The 14,245-nt window shown below is 45.3% G+C and overlaps 1 protein-coding gene across 3 annotated transcripts in view; it reads left to right on the top strand.

Moving 5' to 3' along the window:
* The window catches only part of CEP290 (centrosomal protein 290), a 175,895-nt gene that overhangs the window by 122,597 nt on the left and 39,053 nt on the right, over positions 1–14,245 (top strand). For all 3 annotated transcript variants that reach the window (XM_069974121.1, XM_069974113.1, XM_069974129.1), the window contains exons 35-36: positions 1,122–1,229; positions 3,874–4,073. In XM_069974121.1, the coding sequence (XP_069830222.1) occupies positions 1,122–1,229; positions 3,874–4,073 (308 nt within the window). The remainder of the gene's footprint in view (positions 1–1,121; positions 1,230–3,873; positions 4,074–14,245) is intronic.

The raw sequence follows: 14,245 nt of genomic DNA, 5'->3' as shown, positions 1-14,245 counted from the left end.
TCAGGGACCGGAAGTAACTGATCTATGCAGTTCTGACACCTGGCACCCCTGACAATCAACTGTTTGACGCCTGCATTACACAGTGAACAGAATCAGAAGCACTTATCTTTGTTCACTGGGTATTGGCTGGACATGGTCACTGCAGCTCAGTCACTGTTCACTTGATCGAGAGCTGGGTTACAGGTCACTATCACTAAAGTCTCTACACTTTCTTCTGACCCCCTTTACCGCGTAGCACCGGTGCAGAACAGTTTATCGGTGACAAGCTATATTGTGAATAGCTCATCAGTATGTTACCTTTCTGCCAGATGGGCTGTGAGCTACCTTTTGATCATATCCAAATGGGTGCAGTCATATCATGTCGCTCAGCTAATATGGCTTTTATAGCAGTTGTTGAGCAGTCTTCCTCACATAATAGATTCTTACATAAAAAGGAAGTAATTGGCTAACCGATTTCCTTTTAAAGCATTACCGTCATTAGGAATAACTATGGACATATCATCAGACTTGTTAATAGTTATTGATCTAGCTGCGTCTCATTCCCAGTCACAATCAGTATTGATTTATTTCAGTAGTTCTTACTTTTGCCATGTGACTAAGAGGAGCAATATTGTTATAACTGTTATTTTATCACTCTCACAAGTAGAATAATGTCTCTATGTAACTGCTTTGAATAATATTGTGCTGCTGTGACGTCTTCACAGTCACCTGCTGTCATATGAATAGCTAATGTTCCAAGATCTGCATAAAGACGATAAAAAACCCTGACTGTGAATTACAAGTAACCATAGAGACACAGCAAGTAAACACTTTAAGTGTGAAGAGCAGCTCATCACTTACAGTCTCATTTGTTTGGGCAGTGCAGGGATCTCACATTTCTAGTGGTTCCATGTAAGCTATAGCAGCGCACAATCTCCATATTCCCCTGATTGTCTTATTTTTCTCACTGCAGAGAGGAACAGTTTATGGATTATTTCTTTTTATTTCTGCCTATTATCTCAAATAAGCTCAGCTACGCAGTTCAATCACTAAGCAGTGAGAAACATTTTATCCTATTATGTATTTAAAGTCTTTTAATGTATGCTGTATTACAGACATATATGCACTTTTTTTTTATCCAGGAGCAGCAAGAGAGTGCAAAGAAGCATGGAGAGGATCTTAAAGAGTTATACCAGAAGCTGGACCTGCAGTCAGATGCCTCAATTACCAAATTTAAAGAAACTGCTCTGGTTTGTCTTTTTATTTGCTCCTGTTGTTTTCTACTTATTGCTCAGTTCTATCTGATTCATCCATCCATCCAGCCTTAGCAAATGCTGCATCATTTTATAGGATACAGTGTTTGGTTTTTTTACTCACTTATCTCCACAGAAATTACCCCTACAACAATACAGGCACATATGGGATATTTACATCCAACACCCGTGAATTACATCATTAAATGAAAGTTGGAAAACAAACTGTAAACAACTTACAATTAATACATCAATGTCTTGATCAGTGTGCCCATGCATATAACATGCCAACATTGAAATAACACTGTCACAATATACAGTGCATTGCAATTATAAAACATGGCCCCCGCCTTATCTATTCACTGCCAGTTAAACATTATATTTTGGCAAATTAAAAAAAAAAAAAAAAACAGTTCTGTGTTAACCATTACTTACGCAATAACAAACACCTTAAGGGTGCCTTCACATGTACCAGATCTGCAGCAAATTTTATGCTGTCAGTTTGCATCTAAATCACATACCCGCAGCGGAATTTTCATTCCGCTGCCAGTATGTGCTGCCGTGCACTGATTGGCTGATGAGGAGTGAGGGGAGCCGGGAGCCTCGCACACAGCCACGGTCCCGAGCAGGTAATGTATGCTTTGGGTTGGGGGCTGCAGACGGGGGTTAAAGGGGCCAGGTCACATACTGGCAGCGGAATGAAAATTCCGCTGCGGGTATGTGATTTTGCTGCAAACTCGCAGCGTGAAATCCGCTGCGGATCCAGTACATGTGAAGTTACCCTCAAGGGGAACTCTTGCATTTTTTATTCCTTTTTTAAATCAACTGGTGTCAGTTATTTATATAGATTTGAAACTTACTTCTATTTAAAAATCTAAAAAATCCCCGTCACTATCAGCTGCTGTGTGTCCTGCAGGTAGTGGTGCTTTCCGCTGGCTTCTCTGTCCGTGACAGGAATTCTCCAAAGTAGTAGCAAAAACCTTTCCTACTTCGGATAATTCCTGTCACAGATCCAGCTGCACAGAACGCTGTGTCAGATTGGAAAGAATACATCACTTCCTGCAGGACATACAGCCGCTGAGAGGTACAAGAAGGCTTGAGATTTTAAATCAGAAGTAAATTACAAATCTATATAATTTTCTGACAACAGTTGATTAAAAAGAAAAGTGGTATATAAATGGTTAACTATCTGGCACTGAGACCATTCCATGGTGGCTATTAGCAGTGCCCTTCAGCTGCTGAAAGCAGCTAGGAGCTGCCAACTATGGAGTAAGCTATAAGTGGTGCTGCAGAGTGTAAGACTCAGGCTGCATATATTCGTAGTAAGTGTTTTGAAACCTAGCATACATTACTTAGTGGTGCTCTGTAGTGTCCTTCATGATGCTGCTGGTGCTGCTTCTGAAGCATATGAAAGACATCATCGCAATTACACCTCTCGAACTAGGTTAGGGACATCTGAAATTAGAAATGGAGCATGCACAAGGGAAAAATGGTAAAAAATAAATAACTATACAGTGTGTGCAGAATTATTAGGCAAGTTGTATTTGAGAGGATTCTTTTTTATTATTGAAGAACAATAAGATATTTCTTGACATTTTATTTTCTGTTCAAAGGTGGACATTTTCAGACTACCTTGGCCATGTCCCTGAGTATCACCCACCTTGAGCTTTTTGATACTCCAGTAACGTTGCAGCTCTGAAATATGGCAAAACTGGTGGCTAATGGCATCTTGGCAGCTTCACGCTCTATTTTTCTCAATTCATGGGCAGTTATTTTGCGCCACGTCTCCTGCGACCCTCTTGGCTATTTGCCATGAAATGCTTGATTGTTTGATGATCACACTTCAAAAGTTTTCAAGACTGCTGCATCCCTCTGCAAGGCATCTTACAATTTTTGACTTTTCAGAGTCAAATCTCTCATCTGATCCAATTTGCAAAAGGAAAGGAAGTTGCCTAATAATTAGGCCCACCTTATATAGGGTGTTGATGTCGTTAGACCACACCCCTCCTCATTACAGAGATGCACATCCCCTGATTTACTTAATTGGTAATTAATTAGGCCCACCTTATATAGGGTGTTGATGTCGTTAGACCACACCCCTCCTCATTACAGAGATGCACATCACCTGATTTACTTAATTGGTAGTTAATTAATTCAAGCCTATACAGCTTGGAGTAGGACAACATGTATAAAAAGGGTGATGTGATCAAATCACATTTGCCGAATAATTCTGCACACAGTTTATGTTAAATAATGACTAGAAAGTATTACTATTCCACCATACTAGCAGGTCTCTTTTGTTAATGACCAAGAATAGGGGAAATCCATTCATATTTATTCTAAAGCAGTTATCCAGTGTTAGAAAAACATGGCCACTTTCTTCCAGAGACAACACCACTCTTGTCTCCAGTTTGGGTGCAGGTTTTCTAACTCTGGTCCATTGAAGTGAATGGAGCTTAATTGCAAACCACACCTAAACTAAAAAATAAACTAATAAAAAATTAAATACACTAAATTGGGGAAGTACGGCTTTAAAAAGACTATAAACTGATCTTCTAAATAACATTTTTCCTTTTGGATCTGTTGGATTTATTATCTGGAATTTAGGAATGTATTATAATTTTGCCTTGTTTTCTGATAGGAGTTGATGAAGAAACCCACTCTGCAAGTCCCCTCAAGTACACACCTAATGCGCTTGGCAGAAATGGAACAGACAGTAGCTGAACAAGACAGCTCATTGTCAACCCTTTCCAACAAACTAAAGAACGTCACAGCAGAACTGGAGAGACAGAAGCAAAGCCATGTTGCTAAAATGAGTGAGCTAGAAAACAGTAAAGCCAGGTAGAATTCACCTGTTTTTCTGCAGTAAAAGCTGTCTATGTGCTAAAAATATTTTTTTTACTATCATTGCTAAGGCGGGCATTTATCGCTGTCACTTCTCTAACAAGATTAAAGGGGTTGGCCACTTTATAGTAAAATAGGTCAGTACAAAGTATTAGTAAGTGTGCTCAATGTATATACTGACAGCAGCTCCCTGTGTACCTCATAGAGCTAAAATCAGACTCCCCTTCACCAGGCTGGGCTGCCCTGCTCTGTTTTGTTTCAGTCCACAAAATGGCTGATATGGAGGAGCATGTGACCATTCCCTGTCCACTGTGTCCTCCATAGACATATACAGGCTCAGTGGTGGACACTGGGGGGCGGGGCCTGGTCACATGCTTTTCCATGTCAGCAATCTTATGGACCAAAACACCACAGAGCAGGGCAGCCCAGCCTGGAGGAGAGGAGTCTGATATTAGCTCTATGAGGTACACAGGGAGCTGCTGTCAGTATATACAGTGAGTACACTTACTAATACTGTACACTGAGCAATTTTACTATAAAGTGGCCAACCCCTTTAAGGGTTCCTTGCTGATAGTAACACTTCTTTAGTCTAGGCATGTGTCAGAAACAAGGTCCAGGAATGAGATTTTTGAATTGTACGTGCTTAGCCAGTTTCATAGATGAGCATTTGCTTCATAGACTTCTGTAGGCTGAATAGCCTTAAAGAGAAAGTAGAAGACTCTAACCTGTTGTTCTGCTCCCATAAGGTAGGAGACACTCATCCTCTGCACCCTTTTTCCTTTAATCCTTTGTTTAATCAATAATTTGGTAGTTCGGTATACTGGGGGTGGTACTACAATATGCCTGCCCCTTTTTCATGAATATTTAGGCAGTGCTATGGAGTGATGTCACTCTACCAGTTCACCCCTGCAGAGCTCCAGATAATTATGAGAAAGGGCAGGAAGGTGGGCAGATCACTGCACCAAAGGCAGTAGTCCCCAGACAACCCCTTTATTAATGCAGATTTCATGTGTGCTCCATGCTGAAATCCACCTTTATTCTGTCTCCAACCTGCACCCCATTATCTACAATGGAAATCCATGCTGTCCACAAATTTCTGAAGTGGATCACAGCTTTTTATATGTTTTTTATTTTTTTTAAGGGAAAATGTGTCTAGAGGCAGCTTGACTCTTGTACAATACCATTACTATTTGTTCTTTATATTGGAATAAGGCATATTGTCTGTGAAGAGCAGAGTAAAAAAGCTGCTATTGTCTATTACGTATGAGGATTATATTTCTAGATAAAGGTAAAGTCTGTGGTGCTAAACTACAATATAATGTTTATAGACTTTATTGATGCTGAATACTGACCTGAAATAACTGGGGTTTCATTGTCTTTCCATGTATACTTTGATAGATAGATAGATAGAAAGAATGGAATGAGTAATTGTCTGTTTAGGAAGTCGGCTGTCATTCATATATCCTTCTGTGCTCATATAATGATGTGTTTTGTGAATTCTGTGTAATCCCACAGTACACGGACTTCGCCGTAGTTGATTTCTTTCTGGGTAGTATAACGCTTTGTTAGAACCATTTCCCAGAAACCATTTTTCTATAATAATTAAACTGCAAGGGACAACAAAATTTATCATGTGAATAAGCCCAGCGAGAACGGCTGTTCACAAAGTAAATTAGCTGAGAAGTGCCTTAACCACACTTTACACTGCTTTCTTTGCTCGTAGCTTTAATGTTGAAGGCGATGATTGTAACTCATGGGGCTTCTTACACATGTTACAAATGAGGAAACCATTGCTTTCATTTTATCTTTTTCTATCCTACTTTATACTCTGTGGGATATCATTAATAACTTTCCAGCATTACTGGCTCTGGACATCTTTTGTTCATTCATGGATTATAGCTTCTTATCTGAAATATAGTAAAAGGGAAATAATATGAAATAAGTGTCCTTGGGATGGAGCCATATTATCATATGTTGAATTGTTATACGCTCCTGTTAAGTACAGTGAAGTTTATGAATTGAAATTGCTCTCTTTTATGAGCGTGAGTTATATATACAGCAGGGAATTGAAGGTCCTAGTGACTTCCTAACCAAAGTGTCTACTGACCCAGATTATCTGCTTGTCTGTACGCAGGCGGCTAAAGGCGGCTGCTACGACTGCTAAACAAAAGGAGAGATCGAGGCGCTTTCTAGTGTAGTATCCAAGCACAGGTTAGTAGAGGCTACAAAAGGTGAACAGCAATATGCTCACCTGGGCGAGTTGTGCTAAGCATAGGCCTGAGGAAGGCCCTGCCTTATTATAGAGCTGAAACGCGTTGCTTGTAATAAATCTTCACTGTAATATACCGCCTATGGTTATATACTAAGCGGCATTTGCTACCACTGTGCATGTCACCTGCGCCGGACTCATCCAAGGTCTTCCTGTCCCAGACTGCTACTGCTGGGAAACCTCTCCATTATGCTACTACTGCTGTACTACTCTTTCTGACTGTTGTATGTAAGGATTTGCTTTATCCATATTAGTTATCTGCTTATTTTCTTAAAGGGGTTGTCCAGCGAAAATAAAAATTCTTTCAAATCAACTGGTGTCAGAAAGTTATAGATTTGTAATTTACTTCTATTTAAAAATCTCCAGTCTTCCCACACTTAGCTGCTATATATCCTGCAGGAAGTGTTGTTTTATATACATTCGGAAACTGTGCTCTCTGCTGCCACCTCTGTCCATGTCAGGAACTTTCCAAAGCAGCAGCAAATCCCCATAGAAAACCTCTCCTGCTCAGGACAGTTCCTGTCTCGGCCAGAGATGTCAGCAGAGAGCACTGGTTCTGAATGTAAATAAAACAACATTTCCTGCAGGACATACAGTAGCGTATAAGTACTGGAAGACTTGAGATTTTTAAGTAGAAGTAAATTACAAATCTATATAATTTTCTGACACCAGCTGATTTAAAAGAAAAAAAAAATTCGCTGGACAACCCCTTTAATGTTTTCTCATTTTGGGATGAAATTTTGGGGTAGTCAGGTATTTTTTATGAAAATTCAATAAAAAGAGTTAATTACAAAAAAAAGTCATACATGCATGTCAAAACTTTTAATCAGTTGGGGTCTGCAAGCTTAGACCCCAACTAATACTAGGCCCAGCATTCGCACTGCCTAGCTGCTTGCTGCAGAGGAACCCCGTATACAGTGGTACCTCGGTTCTCAAACTGCTTGGAATTCAAACTGTATTTTCAAGGATAGTTTGCTTTGGTTCTCAAACTCTTTCTCGGTTCTCAAACACTTTTTGGGCACCTATTATTGAAGTACTCGGTATGCAAGCGTTTTTGCAAGTGTGGATGGTGGCAGATTCTGTGTCCCTGCAGGGGGCGGCAAGATCTTCACCGCTGTCATTTTAGTTAAGTTTAACTTAGCTAAAATGACAGCAGCAGTCGCGGCCCCACCACACATCTTGCCGCCCGCGCTCCCTGGCATCCCCACGTACCGTTGGGTTCCCTGTCCGACGTCACCTGGAGTGTTGCCCAGTGCTCTGGTAAGTGCCGGGACACAGCTATCTCACAGCAATGTCCCGGCACCTATGGTATGGTCGTCGGGGGGCGGCTGTAGCCCAGGTTTGCCTCAAGCGGCAAAAAGCCTGGAAACGGCCCTGGTTGTATGTGGTGAGTTTAGCACTGGTGAGGCTTCACATATAGTACAGTACTGTATAATACTGCTGGAGTGCATATACAGTAGTAGTAGTAGAGTCAATGCACCACCGTCTCCCATACTTTACAGTGGGGGAGCACTATACAGTGAAAGATGAGTGCGGAATTGGTGACTACTGTCACTACTGTACTATAATTGCTGGTTTTGTTGAATGTTTCTTGTGTATAATGTATTGTACAGTATATAGTGCTGTTCTGTAATGTCCTGTACAGTATAGTACTGTTCTGTAATGTACTGTAGTGATTAAACTGGGCACTGTACAATGTAATATATGGGTACTGTAGGTAATTATTGGTGGGTGCTGGAACCAATTGAACACATTTACATTATTTTCTGTGGAAAGACAATGCTCGGTTCTCAAAATGCTCTCCTGAACCAATTCAGTTCGAGAACCAAGGTACCAATGTACTTACTATAGAGTCCACCTCATGCAGCGAGAGGGGAAGAAAAGTGCTTTTCCTGACTTCTAATGATTGGCGATGGTCTGAGAAGCCGGATCCTTACTTAGCAGAACTGACATGCTTTTGTTTTACTTTTGTTTGCTCTTTAAGCTACTGTAGAAAGTTATTTTTCACTGTTTGTCTTAAATGTATTGCAATAATAAAAAAAATTCATGTTATCAAGATAGGGTGTTCTGCACTGTATGTAAACAACAAAGTTTCCATTTAGTGACAGCAAATGGAGAAATATACCCTGGAGAATCTAAAGTGATATTGTCACACACACACACACACACACACACACACACACACACACCTTACATATTAGAAGTTCTCAGCACCATTCTTAAAGGGGTTATCCAGTGCTACAAAAACATGGCCACTTTCCCCCTACTGTTGTCTCCAGTTTGGGTAGGTTTTGAAACCACACCTCAACTGGAGACAAGAGTAGGGGGAAAAGTGGCCATGTTTTTGTAGCGCTGGATAACCCCTTTAAAGAGGTTGGCTACTTTGTAGTAAAATTGCTCAGTGTACAGTATAAGTGTAGTCCCTGCACTTACTGACAGCAGCTCCCTGTGTTCCTCATAGAGCTAAAATCACTCCACTACTCTGTCCATAAGATGGCCGACATGGAGGAGCATGGGACCATGCCCCGATCCCCATTGTCTACCATAGGCTCAATATTAGACACTTGGGGGTGGGGCATGGTCACATGCTCCTCCATGTCGGCCATCTTATGGATCGATTCACTACAGAGCAGGGCAGACCAGCTTGGAGGAGGAGTGTAGTGTATGATTTTAGCTCTATGTGGTACACAGGGAGCTGCTGTCAGTAAGTGCATTGAGAACAGTTACTAATACTTTACACTGAACTATTTTACTATAAAGTTGCCAACACATTTAAGCTTATATTCTGGACATTACATATCTACCATCTAAAGGGTTTCTTTGTGGTCTCTCCCCGAAAAAATGCTAATGTTATTGTTGGTGTACAATACTGTATGGACGTTGTGCCTCATATCCCCACCTACTTTGCCGTTATAGGCAGGGGTGATTCTAGCCTCTCTGCTGCCCGACGCGAACTATAGGATGACGCCCCCCCCCCCCCCCCCGTCAACCCGCCTACATTATAATCCACTACTGCCCCCCCCCCCCCCCCACTGCTGTCCCCAATAAACATAATGTTTGGTCCCTTGCTGCACAGAGGATGTCAGGAGAGGAGGGTGCTAATCCTATAGGAGAGGTCCCAGCAGCACAGAGGATGTCAGGAGAGGAGGGTGCTAATCCTATAGGAGAAGTCCCAGCAGCACAGAGGATGTCAGGAGAGGAGGGTGCTGATCTTTTAGGAGATGGTCCCCCTCTTCCCCCCTTATAGATGGTCCCCCTCTCCCCCCTCCCTTATAGATGGTCCCCCTCTCCCCCTCCCTTATAGATGGTCCCCCCTCCCTTATAGATGGTCCCCCTCTCCCCCCTCCCTTATAGATGGTCCCCCTCTTTCCCCTCCCTTATAGATGGTCCCCCTCCCTTATAGATGGTCCCCCTCTCCCCCCCCCTTATAGATGGTCCCTCTCTTCCCTCTCCCCCCCGTTATAGATGGTCCCTCTCTTCCCTCTCCCCCCCCCTTATAGATGGTCCCCCTCTTCCCCCCCTTATAGATGGTCCCCTCTCCCTTATAGATGGTCCCTCTCCCCCCTCCCTTATAGATGGTCCCCCTCTCCCCCCTCCCTTATAGATGGTTTCCCCCCCCCCCCCCTTATAGATGGTCCCCCTCTCTCCCCCCTCCCTTATAGACAGTGGTGCCGCAATGATGAGGCGACCTGAGTCGTCTGCCTCAGGCGGCGCCACCAGCTGTCATCATGGGGGCGGCATTCAGTGGCAGATTATAATATGGGCGGTTCGGGCGGCCGCCCACATTATAATCGGCCACTGATTGTACCATGTACCGGAGACCCCCGCGCCCGGACAGCATCTGTAATTAGATGCTGGGAGCGGGGGAGACTGTATTTATAAGCGCCGCGCTGTAATGAATAAGCCGCGCGGCGCTGTTACTACAGCGCGGCGCTTATGTACATGCATTCCACGTCCGGTACATGCATTCCACGTCCGGTACATGCATTCCACGTCCGTGATCCGTCAGGATCACTGAACGTGGGAAAGCAGCCTTAGTCCCCTGGCTGTTGTGCGGCTGCAGGGGGTGTCCCATCCTGTCCCCGGCAGCGCGCGCATCAGAGAGCTCCCCGTGCTCCGGAAGTCACAGCCACAGGCGCACGGGGAGCTCTCTGATGCGCGCGCTGCCGGGGACAGGACGGGACACCCCGGGCAGCCGCACATCAGCCGGGACCAGACCAGAGAGGCTCGACGGGGGAACGGAGGGTAGGTGAGTTATGTGCTGTTTTTTGTTTTATCTGCTGTGCAGGGGGGGGGGGGGGGACCATATATAAGGGAGAGGGGGACCATTTATAAGGGGGGGGAAGAGGGGGACCATCTATAAGGGGGGGGGAGGGGGGACCATCTATAAGGGAGGGGGGACCATCTATAAGGGAGGGGGGAGAGGGGGACCATCTATAAGGGGGGGGAGAGGGGGACCATCTATAAGGGAGAGGGGACCATCTATAAGGGGGGGAAGAGGGGGACCATCTATAAGGGGGGAGAGGGAAGAGGGGGACCATCTATAAGGGGGGGGGAAGAGGAGGACCATCTATAAGGGGGGGGGGGGTACCATCTATAAGGGAGGGGGGAAAGAGGGGGACCATCTATAAGGGGGAAAGAGGGGGACCATCTATAAGGGAGGGGGGCATCTATAAGGGGGGGGAAGAGGAGGACCATCTATAAGGGGGGGGTACCATCTATAAGGGAGGGGGGAAAGAGGGGGACCATCTATAAGGGGGAAAGAGGGGGACGGACTTCCGGTTCCGGCGCGGGCATGTGAGCATCGGAGCGCAGGAGCTCCCGTACCCGCCGCCCCGTACCGCAATAACCGGCCTCCCGGGACAACCGACCAGCAGTCCCGCACCTTCCCGACGGCAGCGGCACCCCTGTCAATGGACAAATTTGTCCTGAAAGGTACCCCGAGGCAGCAATCGGAGGCGGGAGGGCAGCCCACAACGCCGCGCGCCACAGCTAAAATGGCGCCTGACGAGCCGGCCCCTAGCCTGTCAGCCTCACAGGAGCAGCATGCCACACAGCAATCATTACCCTGCAGCAGCGATAGTAGCCCCCCTCTCTCCCAAATTGGGGCACTATCTCAGCCAGCACAGGACCTGACCTCTATGTCCCAGGCAGGGACCTTAGACCACAGACAGCTGGCTCTAGAGGTGGCACGGTTGCTAGCCCCTGAAATACAGAGGACTGTGGAGACTGCCATTACAGCCACTCTGCAGCACATACAAACTGAACTGACTGACCATGCTGCTCACATAACTGAGTTGGAAAAAAGGGTCATGGTGCTGGAGGGAGATAATAAAGAGGTGACTGACCGATTACTCACCCTGGAAAAAGAACTGGCTAAGACCACAGATAAAATGGAGGACTTAGAGAACCGGTCCCGCCGGAACAATTTGAGACTGGTTGGGGTCAGTGAGAAGGTGACGCCAGCGGAACTCCAGCGCTTTTGTGAGTGCGACTTGCCAAAAGCACTAGGCCTCCAACATCCCTGCAGGGTAGAGCGGAAACACAGGCTGGGACCCCCTTCTGACCAGCGGCCGAATGTACAGAGACCGGCTGACATAGCTTCACAAAGACCGAGGCAGGTGATCTTCAAGCTACTAGATTTCAACGACAAAACTGACCTGCTACGTGCCTTCCGTAAACGACGAGAGCCACTCACGTTTCATAGGATGCGGATTCTATTGTTCGAGGATTTTTCCGTGGAAGTTACCAAGCGCCGGAGGGCGTTCAGCACCATTTGCTCACACCTTTACAAATCCAACAAAAGGTTCCAATTGCAATACCCAGCTACACTACGGGTCTTCCACAACGATGGATCTACTTCAACTTATGTGTCACCAGAGGAAGCAAGCTCAGCTCTGAACATAGATGTTTCCCCGCCGCGATCTTCCCAGCGACAGGATCGCCACCGCTCCTCCTCCCCCATGGAAGCACGGGCATCCTCATCTTCCAGAGCCAGCCAAAGCCATCCTCAATCCCGTTTGGATCGTAAGAAACGTAGGAGATCCTTGGCACGTCGCTCCGATACTGAGCGATCACCATCACCGGACTGAGCAGCTGGCGGCCTGAAATGTAACGTATTGTTCATTTTATTAATGATTTAGCTGTCACTCCCACCTTCACTGTTGAGGGTTGGAGTGGTCATGCGCCTTATGCAGCGAACATGGCATATACTTTTTGGGTGTTGTTAAGACTGAACATTGAGTGGCGACATTCCGCATCCAGGGAGCTAACACGCTGGAACCACACAAGTCTGATGTTTCATGCCCTGTTAGGTGGATATGTATGATGTTATATCTGTATTAGCCCTATTCACATATGACTGCCTAATGTTTGCATACAATGGGGTAGGCGGGTCGGTTCTCCTATGCCACATGCCTGAAAAAAGGAAGGCCCCTACCACGTTGTAAAGTGTTATATGTTCACTATCTTAGACACTTTACCGGGATTCCCTGTTTGTCCCAACCCCTCTTCTTTTACAGTTTTTGATGCTATTGTTGAATTGTATGTTGCTCGTTCTGATTTCTGTAGCCAGAAATTTTCTGTAACCCAAATGGCGATGATTGCACCTCGCATGACTGATTCTAGGGAACATGTTGAGATCCAGGGTGATGTGTCCAACCCGTTGTTCTTGAGCTATGCCCACTACACGCATATAGGTCCATTACAATCTACAGATAATGGCTGACTCTGTTACCATTGTGACCTGGAATATCAAAGGTCTCCGTTCTCCACAAAAGAGGGTTAAGGTACTCCGACATTTAAAGCGCCTGAAACCCGATATTGTATTGCTTCAAGAGACTCATCTGACTACTGATGACTATTTCAGGCTGCGGAAGCTATGGGTTGGACACATTTTTGGATCCTCAGCAGTTGAGGGCAAAGCCGGGGTTGTCACACTTATTAACAGATCGTTTTCTTTTTCACTTCTATCCCACTCCTGCGATCAGGAAGGGAGGTTATCTCACCTGGTGTTAGAACACAATGGGGAAACATATAGTGTGTATAATGTTTACGCCCCTAATGGAGAAAACAAAAGTTTCTTTGATGGGCTGATTGCCACTATTCAGTCTGATGCGGTGCCATGGAAAATTGTAGGGGGTGACATGAACACGACGTTGGACTGGACAGTAGATAGATGTAACGCAAACAATTTAACCACGGCACCGCGTCAGAGAGACAAAGTTCTGCCACGAGTCATTTCCTCCACGGATCTGCGAGATTGCTGGCGGCTGTTGCACCCAGACGGCCGCGATTACACACACTTTTCACATGCTCACTCAACCTGGTCTCGCATTGACTACATGCTATCGAGCACACCGATTTGCGACAGGTTGATGTCGGCAGAGGTCAAAGACCTAGTTATCTCTGACCATGCGCCAGTTGTTATCACCTTCCACACCTCCGCCCCGAAAGCCAATTACTTCAAATGGCAGTTCCCCACTTACCTATACAATGATGAAACATTCCAGGAACTTCTTCAGGGATGGTGGCTAGAGTATGCCTCGGACAATGCCGCACACAGAAGTGACGTAACCCTTTATTGGGAGACGGCGAAGGCCGTTCTCCGGGGCAGGCTACTGGCGTACCATTCTTCCATGAAGAGGAAAATTCATCAGGAATACACTAAAGCTAGTGCACAGCTCCGTGAGACGTATTCCCAGTTTGTGAGATCCCCCACAACATGTACTAAACTTCAGTGGCAAAACGCTCGCTCAGGGTTTGAGCTCTGGATTGATAGGAGAGAACGCATGTATCGCACACATTTTGATACAGACTTATTTAGACAAGGCAATAAAACTGGGAGGATGCTAGCTAGGCTGGCCAAGGGCAGATTTCCCCCCTCCCATATTGTAGCACT

The sequence above is a fragment of the Dendropsophus ebraccatus genome, chromosome 1 (assembly GCF_027789765.1).
Source record: "Dendropsophus ebraccatus isolate aDenEbr1 chromosome 1, aDenEbr1.pat, whole genome shotgun sequence".
NCBI lineage: Eukaryota > Metazoa > Chordata > Amphibia > Anura > Hylidae > Dendropsophus > Dendropsophus ebraccatus.
Note: the sequence above shows the minus strand (reverse complement) of the source record. Positions and strands in the feature narration are given on the sequence as shown.